The sequence below is a fragment of the Pelmatolapia mariae genome, linkage group LG10_11 (assembly GCF_036321145.2).
Source record: "Pelmatolapia mariae isolate MD_Pm_ZW linkage group LG10_11, Pm_UMD_F_2, whole genome shotgun sequence".
NCBI classification, from domain to species: Eukaryota; Metazoa; Chordata; class Actinopteri; order Cichliformes; family Cichlidae; genus Pelmatolapia; species Pelmatolapia mariae.
In genome coordinates this window covers 1177298-1189666 of record NC_086236.1, presented here as the reverse complement: position 1 = coordinate 1189666, position 12369 = coordinate 1177298, and the positions used below count along the sequence as shown (strand labels likewise).

The 12369-nt window shown below is 51.5% G+C and overlaps 1 protein-coding gene across 3 annotated transcripts; it reads left to right on the top strand.

The window, feature by feature from the left end:
• The first annotated feature begins 1119 nt into the window (after positions 1-1119).
• pcf11 (PCF11 cleavage and polyadenylation factor subunit) lies at positions 1120-12030 on the top strand. 3 transcript variants are annotated; one of them, XM_063485011.1, is made up of 18 exons: positions 1120-1498; positions 3483-3608; positions 3884-4066; positions 5112-5324; positions 5982-6928; positions 7015-7189; positions 7308-7701; positions 7800-7937; positions 8025-8090; positions 8336-9612; positions 10037-10103; positions 10192-10317; positions 10392-10530; positions 10608-10791; positions 10873-11028; positions 11116-11196; positions 11298-11333; positions 11462-12030. In XM_063485011.1, exons 1-18 carry the CDS (start codon positions 1256-1258, stop codon positions 11684-11686), a joined length of 4776 nt encoding a protein of 1591 aa, XP_063341081.1. In that variant the 5' UTR covers positions 1120-1255; the 3' UTR covers positions 11687-12030. The 3 variants fall into 3 exon arrangements, with proteins under 3 accessions (XP_063341081.1, XP_063341080.1, XP_063341082.1); XM_063485010.1 differs by having other exon boundaries at positions 1121-1498; positions 11116-11208; XM_063485012.1 differs by lacking the exon at positions 8025-8090 and having other exon boundaries at positions 1121-1498; positions 11116-11208.
• The last annotated feature ends 339 nt before the right edge of the window (positions 12031-12369 follow it).

The following is a 12369-nucleotide window of genomic DNA, read 5'->3' as shown; positions in this document are numbered from 1 at the left end:
GATGAGCTCTGAAACCTGACTGAAACTCTTCAAATAAGCCATTCCTCTGCAGATGATCTGTTAGCTGTTTGACAACTACTCTTTCAAGGATGTTTGATATGATTGAATTTGTGAAGAATTTCATGAAGTTAAGGTAAGGCCAGCTCAGCAGAGCTCTGGCTGCGGCGCCGACAGACCACAGTGATCTTTTCAGCAGATCCAGATGAGCTGACAGAGAAATGACCACCACTGACTAACAGTGAGGTCAGTTTCATAGTGGTTAGTATGCAAACTGTCATGAGCGCTGAACAATGGCCATGAGTAGCATTCACAGAGAGTTGGGGAACCCTCAGCCCCCCCCCCCCCTCAGCTCAGCCATTCCCTTTTCATGTGTTCTCAACGCCTCATTGAAACTTACAGGACGTCTGGGTGAAACAGTGGGCGCTGGACTGTGGGTGGAAACGCAGTTCTGGCTTGATGAGGTAGCTCTTTGGTGTTTGTTACGCCTCTTAACTCTTAGGTGACTTTTTCATGCTTGAATGATTCCTAACTGCAGAGATGAACCAGTGCTGTGTCTGCATATAACAAATAACCTGTCTGTTCCTGCAGACATTACACACTGAGAGCTGCTCACAGTTCAAACTGGTGACATTGACTTATAAGTTTGTTATAATTGTGTAAACTCTGTTTTCTCCTGATATACTTGTCTGTACGTAGTTCCCATGTTTATGAGGGGTGGCACATACTTTTCAAGACTTTTGCAAAGACATAGTTCGATTAAAATGTAGAATTAAAATTGTTTGAATTTATTAAATTTAGTTTTTAAATATACATATATATATATATATATATATATATATATATATTTATTAGTGTTTCGATATGCGAAGATAGTTTTTAATGAGTAACGTGCGTTTATTTGTGAGTAGTGCTGCGGCCTGGTCGTTGAGTAAGAGCTGTTGCAATCATTTTTCGTTATGTAATCGGGATTGACGGTACTCCACTGTGATTGGCTCATTTGTGTGGCCGTTATTTTCCCCAACTAATCGCAAAGAAAACCCAGGTTAAGGCGGGCTAAAACCAGCCAATGACACTGCACTGACGTCACGACTGTTATAAAAACCTCAACGTGACGTAGGCTTCCTTCAGTTACAGTCGCCATTTTCTTGTGGTCGTTGAAAGGGCACTGAACAGCGACAGAAGACGGCTGAAATATACCCCCGAACCGGCGTGATTTCTCAACGAGTCCGGGACGAACAGTTAGCCGTATGAGTTCATGGACTGCCTGCTGATCAGTGGTTATGGTTTCGGTAAGACTCGCTTAGGTTTGGCCGAGTGTCTCAGCTCAAAGATGGACGACAGCGCGGCGAGGGAAGACGCCTGCCGGGAGTACCAGTCCTCCCTCGAAGACCTGACGTTTAACAGCAAGCCGCACATCAACATGCTGACCATCCTGGCCGAGGAAAACATCAACTTCGCCAAGGATATCGTGGAAATTATTGAAGCACAAATAAGCAAGGTTTTTATGAATATAGAATACTTTCACACTGAGATGTTTGCTGTCGATGTATGTAGTTAGCTGCTAGCTGAACATGGCGGCGAGGCCGGCCGCGGTAACGCGACATGTCTCTGAAAACATCCAGCTGTTTGTTCTGCTAGCTCCGCATTCAGCCAACTCTTGAACAACTGTGTGTATTAAAGTGAACCGACCGTTTATTCTTTATTGTACTCAGCAGCACGTCATTTCTCTGCAGACTCGCTGTAGGTACTCGATGTGGTCTGGAGTTGAAATCCACCTTAAATCAGCCCACCTTAAATCAGTCTCTTTACCGTTCGCTCCGCGTTTTCCTCTTTAGTGTGGAGTAAACGTCAGTAGATGCGAGTAGAAAAGAAGTCGGCACGTTAGCGGGAAGTTAACTTTGGGTCAGCTTGTTGTTGCCAAGGTGGTTTGTTTAAACCAGCTTTATTTAAACAACTGCAGCGACAGAATGCTTTCTGACACGTGGAAAGGGCCAAAATCTACACGAGGCTGGATTAAAACCTAGATTAAAGTTCAGGCTGATGATTATTTCCTAAAATTAAAAAATACTAAATTCACAAAACGGCTGTTTCTTTTTGTTTGTTTGTTTTTTGAAAGTCTTAGAGCTTCTCTGGGTAACTAACACAAAGGATGAGGCCACATAGAGCTGGGGAAGTAAATCTGAGTCACTTTCCTGAACAGGAGAAATCACCACGCTGTTATTTCTGGCCTCGGAGTCGGACAGTAGCTCTACTAAACTCCTGGTGATGTCTCCAGTTTGTGCCCTGCTGTTCTCAGGCTGATGCTCTGGAGTGTCTGAAATGGTCTAAACTTTGTTTAATAAACAAACACGTGAACCTGCTTTAGAGTCAGTATTTTGGTGCTAGAATAAAAACCTTGAATTGGCCTAAACTCCTCACATCAGGTTCAGCAGTCTGACTTTAAACCAAGGACAGATTTCATAGAAATGCCTGACGTGTTGAAGTGTCGCCCGCTGATGTCTGTAAATGAATAAATAACTGCTGTGCTGATGGTGACACGGTTCTCCTTTAGAAGTCCGAGTTTGTGCACGTGTTGAACAAAGCTTTGGTAAACAGTCAAACTTTCCTCTGCAGGAGGCGTTTAAATGTCAGGAGTTGGGGAACAAAAGAAAGCACTTGAGGTTTCAATCAGCGTTAATCTCGTCACATTGATCTGATTGAGGATTAGCGGCTCGAGTTTTTGGTGGATTTTGACCGTCTGTAGTCCTGCTCTGAGCTCAGACCACATCAGTGTCTCTGAATGGTTTCAGTCTGATCTGTTGTGTGTTATCAGTGTCGGGTCATTGATTAACGGGGCGTCTTCAACACCCCCTCCGCCCGCCATCACTTTACACTCAGCTTCTGGTCGCATGACACTTGATTTAATTCTCGAGTGAATCTTGAATTCTTGAAAAATGTGATTTGAATGGTTAAAATGTTTATAATAAAAAATGTGAAATGTGCTTTTTGTCATTTTTTATTTCCCAGTGTAATTTCTTGGCATGACTCTGGTTTCATTTACTGCACACACTGAGGGAGGGGGGGTTAAAGATGTCGGGGGTCAAAGCGGAGGTGTGAGGGGGAATAAAGCTCACTGGGGGTGGAGTCACCTCGAGACGAGCCTTCTGGGTAAACGTACAAAGAGCGGTGGAAGGTTGCAAACCCTCTTTGGAGGTAAACGGCTCCTGGACTGAAGCCTGGTGGCGTCACGGACTCATTTTGTAACTCAGCAGACGCTGAGTGGACTCGTGAAGATGACTTTTTCCTTTTTCTCCTGTGAAGACGCAGCAGCGCACGGACCGACTGGGACTGAGACGTTTTCCTGCAGTTCTTGACCTTTTGAACTTTTTCCACATTTTTGGGTGCTGAGGGGCGGGGCAGGTGTACTGTGAGCTTTTATTCTGAAATGTTGCTTTTAACCCCTGTTTGTTTTCTAAACTTGTCGAGTTCTCTTATTGCTCCAGGCCCCATCCAGCGAGAAGCTTCCAGTTTTGTACTTAGTGGATTCCATAGTGAAGAATGTTGGAGGAGAATACCTTGCAGTGTTTGCTAAAAACCTAATCCCTTCATTTATATGTGTCTTTGAAAAGGTACAGTTCTCTTTGCTGCCATTTGGCCTTGTTAAGATTTAAGCAGTGACATGTTAGCAGCCCTCGCACTCCCTCCTGTTTGTCCTGTTGCTTGCTTTCTTCTGTGTAGTCTCCTGCACTCTGTTCCTGTCTTACTGCGTAACGTACTGCTAATGAAAGCTGGAGGGAGGCTTTAGGACTTTAGCTGATGTTTTGAAGTGGACTAACAGCTGTGCACAGTGTGATGTCGGCTTTCTGTTGGTGACTGTGGACCAAGCGCTGTCCTCTGTTTGTAGGTGGACGAAAACACTAGAAAGTCCCTGTTCAAGCTGCGCTCCACCTGGGACGACGTGTTCCCGCCCAAGAAGTTGTACGCGCTTGACGTGAAGGTCAACTCTGTGGACCCGGCGTGGCCCATCAAGCCGCTGCCGCCCACCTTCAACGCCAGCATCCACGTCAACCCCAAGTTCCTCAAACAGGTGTGTACGAGTCGGGGGCGTGAGCCTCGGGCAGACCGAGGTCGCTCCGGCGCAGAGGTTTGCTCCTGAGGTCCTAGTTCGGGTTATCAATAAATGTATTTGTTCCCTTGAAATGTTGATAAAGAAGATGTAAACGTGCAGGTACACCCCCGAAGATTATTGATATGTAAATAAAAGTTATTGTTACAGGAAGTACCACGAACAATGTATTTCCTTTTTAAGAGTCTTTAGATCATCTTGCATTTATTTAAAAGGTCCAGAGAGCTTCAGCGTGGGAAGTTTTTGTTTCTAGATTTTTTTATTTTTTGGTTTTTCTGCTGTAATATCAACAAATAAAGATGTGCTGAGGAGAATAAAGGAGACCTGGCAGAACTTGGTGTTTAATACTTGCTACTTTTTTGTATCTTTTTACTCTTTGCTCTTATAAACGTTTGAGTTTCTGTGCCTGATCTGAGGTTTTGGTTTTGCTTGGTTACGTTGTGAAGTTCCTTTCAGATCTGCTGTCGAGCTCACGTCAGATAACAAAGTAGAAAAGTGAAGCTGGGAGCAGAAATTTGTTTGTTCGGCTCAGAAATGACAGAATTTCACAATTTTTAATCAAATAAAGTGACGTTTAGGAGCCGAGCAGACGTCATGCTTTTATTAAACTGTTGACTGGTGTCAGACTGGGTTAACCTGTCAGGACGTCCCTGCAGAGTGAACCTGATAAACTGGTTCAAACCAGTGTTAACCACTGTGTCAGGTGGCTGCATGCAGGTTTGGTTAGTTTGATCATTGGGTCACTGGACTGGTTTTCTGTGCATTGATGTTCGGGAAATACGGGTTTTTAAAGAGGTTTTCCATAAATATGACCGGGTCAAGTGTCACATCTGTCTGTCACATCCATGTGCTCCTTACCTGTGTCCGGGTCAGGCTCCAGGGTTGGACCCCAGTGACCCTCCCCTGGTCTCTGACCACACACAGCATCATCCACATTGAGCGATGGGATTTTGTGGGGCTGAGCTTGAGTACTAAACAGAAGTTATTCTTTCTCTCCGTCTTTCAGCCTGAGGAGTCTTCATCCTCTCCCAGGCCAACCCCGGCCCAGCCACCGCCCACGGCCCCACCCGCCCCTCAACCGGTCCCTGCCGCCATCAGTCAGTCCAGCCTAACACAGGAGCAGCTAATCCGGCAGCAGCTGCTGGCCAAACAGAAGCAGCTCCTGGAGCTCCAGCAGAAGAAGATCGAACTGGAGCTGGAGCAGACCAAAGCTCAGCTGGTACGACCACCCGGGGCTGTAAAATCACCGTTAGCCAATCACATGTCCGCATCACAATCCAGGGGTTCAGACTTGAGCTAAAACCAGAACGTTATCTGAGCGCTGTCATGGCCATTCACTGCTTTTAAAACCCTGAAACACCCCGAATGTGTTAAAGCCTTCAGCTCCAGCTCAGATCAAACTGGTTTGTAGTTTGATCTGAACTGGGCCGCTGCTGGGTCCCATTTAAAGGGTAAAAATGACAGGAAGAAGCAGCAGAGTCTTAAATCTTTGACCTTTTTTGCTCAAAGGGAAGTTTTACTCGCCTGTCACTCGTCCGAAGGTTTAGAGCAGCGACCCCCGGGCCGCGAGAGTTGAGGCTCGGGTGTGAAATTTATGGTTTTCAGGGTTTTTGACAGTTTTTATCGTTAACGCTGTTTCCCTGGGTCTTTTCCCGTGTGTTATGACTTGTTGTGGGTGTTTTGGTGTTTGTTTGTTTGTTTGTTTGTTTGTTTTGGGTTTTTTTGTACTGGTTTTATTTATTTATTTTATTTATCCACGACACCTTAAAGGCCGGTCTGTGAAATATTGTCAGACATAAACCGGAGTTTATCTGCCGTTCAGGTTTGTGTAGAAACTTGCACATATTTAACAGGCAGCTCTGTCACATGGTTACAGGCCAGCGGCTTCACATTACCAGCAGCGACGGCGGTCTCCACTTCATCAGCAGCGAGCCCGGCGCCCAAGCTCATCAGCCAACCCGCTCCCGTGGTCCGACCCTGGGTACCCCCTCAGAGCGATTCCAAGTCGTCCGTCAGAGACCCCCGGCTGAACCGCCCGCCCACTGGCCCCCTACCTAAAGACCAGCCTGCCACAACAAAAAGGGAGACTCCACCTACCACAGGAAGTCATACTCTCGCTCTGGAGAAAGCCAGGATGCAGAAGAAAGACGCTCCACAGGAGAAACCCAAATCCAAGTCGCCGTCTCCAATGGCGAAGAGTGGGCCGAGTAAAACCAAAGCGGCGGAGGCAGCGCTTCAGAGCAAAGACGGCACGAAGAAAGACCCGCGGCTGAGGAAACGCACGCAGGACAAGGTGGGCGAGGGCAAGGACTGCGAGCAGAAGGAGAAGAAGCGATGTGGTGACGAGAAGGAGCGGGAGGATGCTGCACGGGGGGCGGAGCCTCAGAGGTTCAAAGGCAAACTGGTGAATGGTTCAGTCGCCAAACACGAGCGTGACAAGGCTGCTGATAAGACCGCTGGCAACGCCAGAACGCACGCAAGGAAGCGCACTCGCTCGCGGTCCAGGTCGCGATCCCCCGCCGGCTCCCCAAAGAGGAAGGACAGACGCTCGCCAAAGGGCAGAGCCCGCAGCAGCTCGTCCTCGCCGTCACCTTTGCACAAAGCTGGAAAACCACGGAGGCTCGACCTGCTGCACGGCAAGCCCGGTCGGGAGGACCGTCCCACCCCCAAAAACCAATCTGAGAGCAGAAGGTCCAAGAGACCCGGGGAGGAACGCCACTCCGAGACCAGAGACTCTCACTCGCCACGTAGCCACGACGGAGGCTGCAAGGAGATGAAGGACGCCCCTCACCGCTGGAGGAGCGGCTGGGAGGAGAGTAAACAGTGAGTTCATCAAACGCATCAGAAATATTATTAAAAAGTTAAAAGCTTTAAAACTTTAAAAAACTTTAATCGTTCCTCCTCCTCAGCATGAAGCTGTCGGACGACGTGCATGCCAAGCCCACGCCTCAGAGACACAAACCGTACAGCACGCCAAACCGTCCCAGCACCCCCCGAACCCCGAAGCACCGGCTCAGCGTCGACGCCAACCTGCAGATCCCCGATGTCCTGAACTCCGCCTCCAAGAAGGACCTGCTGAGGAGGGTACGTTCACTGACCTTCTCACACGCAGGATAAAGCTGTTTCACTGGTTTTCACTTGTTATGATCAGTGGTAGAAAAAAATTTGGTAAATGTCATGTGACTATGTGACATGTCTGCAGGCGAGCAAGCGCATGGAGAGTGGCGAGATCTCCCGCGAGGAGTTCCTCAACATGGCTCACCAGATCAAACAGCTGTACCAGTATCAGGAGGAGATCCAGCAGCGCAAAGACAGCTGGGACGAATCAGACTTCCCCGTCAAGAAGCAGCAGAGCACTCCCTCATCTCAGCCCCGCCCCCACGAAGGCATGGACCCGGCGGAGCTGTCATACTACGAGCACAAGTCGAAGCTGAGGAAGACTCAGGTCAATCACCGACCTGCCGGAGAGGAGTGGGAGGGGGAGGAGAATCCAGAGATCACCGACAAACCAGGGCACAGCGAGAAGATGGGTGGCGGTCAGAGCGCCGGACACCCGCCGCCACATAAATACAACCGAGCCCCGCGTGACAGGCCAGGTGAGTGTCACATGATCAATGAATTAGCCAGAGAACAGAGAGCTTTATTACTGATTTAAAAAAACCACACACACCAACACTTCTGCTGCTCTTTTCAGGCGAGAGGCGGAGCAAAGAGTGCGAGGAGCATCGGGCGCCGCTCGCCCCCATGGTTGAGGAGTACAACCATGGCAAAGAGTTTCCAGCGCTGAAGCCGGGTCTTCGCTTCACGAAGAGACCCGACCACAGAGAGACAAGTGAGTGCACGTCGCCACCACGCCGCGCTGCGTTCACGTGTTCAAGTGGCGTGAAGGTTACCTGTTATCTGTCATCTTTATCCACAGAGAGGTCAGAGGTCAGGTTCTGGAGCGGCGGGGTGTCAGGGTGTCGATCAGGGATACTTCAGCAGGGTTAGACATTTCTAACGAGTCTTACACATTCAGTCAGGAGCCCCGACTACATCATCAGCTAACCGCCAATTAGACACTCCCTCTCACAGCCAGCCTTTCAAGGCATCGTGGGAGTCGTAGTCGGCCACCTCCTCTGTAGTTCTGTAGTGTCACTCTCACATTCAGACAGATGAAGCTCAAACTGTAATTTATCAGCTGACAGGAAGCGGCGGTGTTCACAGCATTTCTTCTTCTGTGGTTTCCAGGTGAGAGAGAGTGGACCTCGCCGCTGACCGAGCGCCAGCATTATAATGACCGCGAGGAGCAGAAGAGCAGCTACAATGTTCCACGGCGGTACGGCCCACCTGCTGACCCCCGCAGGCCGGAGGTGCCCCCTCCCTCAGGCACAGTGGTCCACAGGAACTCCCCGAGCCCAGCTGGCCTGGACGCCACGGCGACACGCTTCGAGCGCGAACGGCTATCGCCGTTACAGAAAGATTCTGCTGACATGAGCCCAATAGCGCGCTTTGAGAGCCCAAACAGCGAGCACTCGGACGACGGGCCCCTGGATGCCCCGCCGCCTCATGCTTCAACCAAACCCATCCTGAAGGCGCCACTCCCCCGCGGAGGGCCGCAATCTTCGGTCCGACAGCACGGCGGGTCACCCGGACACACGCCACCTCACGACGGCGGACACCCCCCTGCACGCTACAACGGCCCCGGTCATGTGGGCTCTTCTAGGCCCCACACCCCTGGATGGTATGAAGGCGGCGGTGGCCCCGGGCGGTTCGATGACTCACTGCAGTGTGAGGGGCCTCACCACCCAGCCCCCGGCAGGTTCGAGGGTGCCGGACCACCCCATCACACCATAGGGGAGCGGGTGGACGGTCCCGGACACATGAGTCACGGCCCGATGAGAGGTGGAGAACGAATAGGGCGGTTTGAGGGCCCGCCTCAGGGGCCCGGCAGGTTCGGGGCTCCCGTCGGACTACAGACACGATTTGAGGTGCCGGCGCCGGGCCACTCGGAGGGCCCGCTGCAGCGCTTCGAAGCACCACGTCACTTAAACAACATGGGTCCCGGCCCTGGATCCGCCCCCATGGGCTTCCAGCAGCGGCCCGCGCGCTTCGAGGGCCCCACGAGGTTTGATGGCCCCGGACACTTCGAGGGGCCGGGCCAGCCGGGGCCCCGGTATGACGTGCCACATCAGGGAGGCCCCCCACATCAGGGAGGCCCCCCACACTTCGAGCACTTCCCCGGGCAGGGCCACCTGCGATTTGAACCCCAACACAACCTGCAGCCCCTCATGAGGCAGATGGGCCCGCCCATGTACGAAACCCCCATGGCCCCCCAGCAGAACTTCCCCATGCCCCCCCAGCGTTTCCCGGAACCCATCAATCCTCAGTTCCCTGCGGCACCAGCGGCGTTCCCGGCGCAACAGAACATGCAGCAGGCCGGAAACTTCCATGTGCAGCCGTTCAGTCAGCCAGGACCCGCCCCCTTCTACAACCCCGCAGCACCCGCCGTTGGCATACAGCAGCCGGTAAGCAACGCACATGACATCACAGGATCTAGACCAATGAGAACAGAGGTAGTTTGTCCCCTCAGGACGACATTTGTCATTAGATAAATTAGCTCCACTACTGCCAGAAGGTGGCAGCAGACGCTGCTGCGCAAACAAGTGAACATGTCAGGTACGAGTGAGAGGTGCAGGTGAGCTCTGCCAGGTAGATTTTAGACGTGTGGGCGTGTTCTCTCGACTTTAAAGAGATATTGTTTTTCCTTGCGTCTGACATAATATGCTGTTACCTGGAGCCGATACTCACCTGTTACACACAAAAATGGCAGAAAGATTGTGCAGGTGATCCTCTGAGCTGGTGGCTCTGATTGGTGCAGAGGCCACGTTGTTGAGCAGGGCGAGTTCCTGGGGAATAATCCGAGTGTTTGTACCTGTGCTCTGTTTTCAGGTGAGCGTGATGGGAACCATGGCCCAGCCCTTCCTACCTCAGACCGCCGTGCCTTTCGGACAGCAGAGTAAGTTTGCGTGGCGTTTGTGTCGGTCAGCTTTAACACTGTCGAGTTTAAGGTCAGAAATCGTGACTGGTTGTTTGTATCTCCGTAGATCCGCAGGTCGTCCCTCCGGAGAACCACTTCGGTCAGGTGGACGTGAACGACCTGCTGTCCAAGCTCCTCTCCACCGGCATCATCAAACCCTCGCAGCCCGACGCCGCGCCCGCCTCCAGCAGCGGTCAGTGAAGCTCCTCCCTCTGTCACCTTTAACCTTCTTCTTCAGTCGAGTTTGATGTGTTTGTTTTTTTCCAGAATCGTCTTCTGCACCTCCACCGGCACCGCCACCGGAGGAGGAGGAAGAGGAGGAGCAGGAAGTGGAGGGTGAGGGTGAGGGCGAGGGCGAGGACGACGTGCTGGACCTCACCAGCTTCAGCATCGACGATATGAAACAGTGAGTATTTGCCTGTCCTCATCGTCGTGGTTACGCTTTGTTCTGCTGTGACTCACTTTGCCCCGCCCCTCCCGCAGGCGCTACGAGAGCGTGGTCACGAAGCTGTACTCAGGGAACCAGTGCTGCCTGTGCAGCATGCGCTTCACCGCCGCCCAGACCGACATGTACGCCGACCACCTGGACTGGCACTTCAGGCAGAACCACGCCGGCAAGGTGGCGAGCAAGAAGGTCACGCACCGCCGCTGGTACTACAGCCTCACGGTGAGAACGCACACGGCTCATGGGGCACGGCGCCCAGCTCCCCGCGGAGCGCTCCAATGTAACGCTACGTTTGTCGTGCAGGACTGGATCGAGTTCGAGGAGATCGCCGACCTGGAGGAGCGCGCCAAGAGCCAGTTCTTCGAGAAGGAGAACGAGGAGGAGGTGCAGAAGAGCCAGGCGGCTGCCAAGGAAAAGGAGTTCCAGAGCGTGAGAGCCACCAAGGACCAGGTGGGAGAGGTGAGTACGGCGGACGGCCAATCGATCGCCTGCTTGTCGGTGACATCACAGGCTCGGCCAATAAAAATGCTTCCTTCCTCCCTGCAGAGCTGTGAGATCTGTCAGGAGCCCTTTGAGACGTACTGGGTGGAGGAGGAGGAGGACTGGTTCCTGAAGAACGCCGTCAAGGTCGATGACAAGGTGCGCCAAGGCTCCGCCCACCCACTTCTAATCAGTAAGATAACCAATAAGAACAAAGCGAGTGACCAGCTGTTTGTTTCCCTCCACAGAACTTCCACCCCTCCTGCTTCGAGGATTATAAGAACGTAAGTCACCCCTCCTCCTCACCTCCTCCCGTACATCCTTCTCCCTTATCTCCTCCTTCCTCCTCTTTCTTCTTCTCTGGTATAAACTCACGTGATTTTCTTTGCTCCGCTCTCATTTGTCTCCTCAGACATCGTCATATGTCGACGTCACGCCGTCGCCCAGTAAGCTGCTGACCGACCACCCGCTGGGCGCCTTCGTGAAGACGGAAGAAAAGCAGGAGGAGGTCACTTCCTGTGCTGTTGCCGCTGCCGCCGCTGCTGCCGCCGCCTCAGTGAAACAGGAGGTGCAGAATGAGAGCGGGGAGCCTCCTGAAGTGAAGACGGAGGCAGGTGAGGAGGCGGCGGCGTTGTGAGGTGGCGGCGGTTTTTAGCTGCAGGGACTCGTCCTCTGCGTCTGTACTTGAATACATTTTTGTATTTGGACTCGCAGCCGCACGGCTGCCTCAGTGAACCTGTACATGACCTAATTTATACATTAAAGTATTTTTGGTAACTCTGGCGTTACAGTGATTGAATCAGCTGTTACCCCTGTACATAGATTATTGATGATTGATTGGTTTATCGATGGGCCCTCGCAGGTGTTGAAGGTAAGCATCGTCTGAGCGGGAGGCGTCGTCGACTCGTCTACCGAAGAGCCCACCCTCTTTCCGTTGTTTTTCTTTCTTTTTCTTTGGATCAATAAAAGCATCTGAAAGCTGTTTGTGTGAATACTGATTGATCTCATTGATCATTAATTGCCTCAGTTTTACTGTCATTTGGGTTCCAAACATCAATAAAGGTTCAGTGGGTTCAAACATCCTGCTCTGGGTATTTATTCCTGTGTGTGTGTGTGTGTGTGTGTGTTAAAAGTTCATTTGAAGAGGAAGTGAAGCTGGCACTGAGCAGACTGAGTCAAAGAAGGATAAGAACTGAATTCATGTTGGTTCAGCTTAAATACACTCACCTGCCACTTTATTAGGTACAGCTGTTTAGGCAGTAGTATCAGCCAATCACATGACAGGCTCATTTTGCAGTGAAGACACGAGGTCAGAGGTGA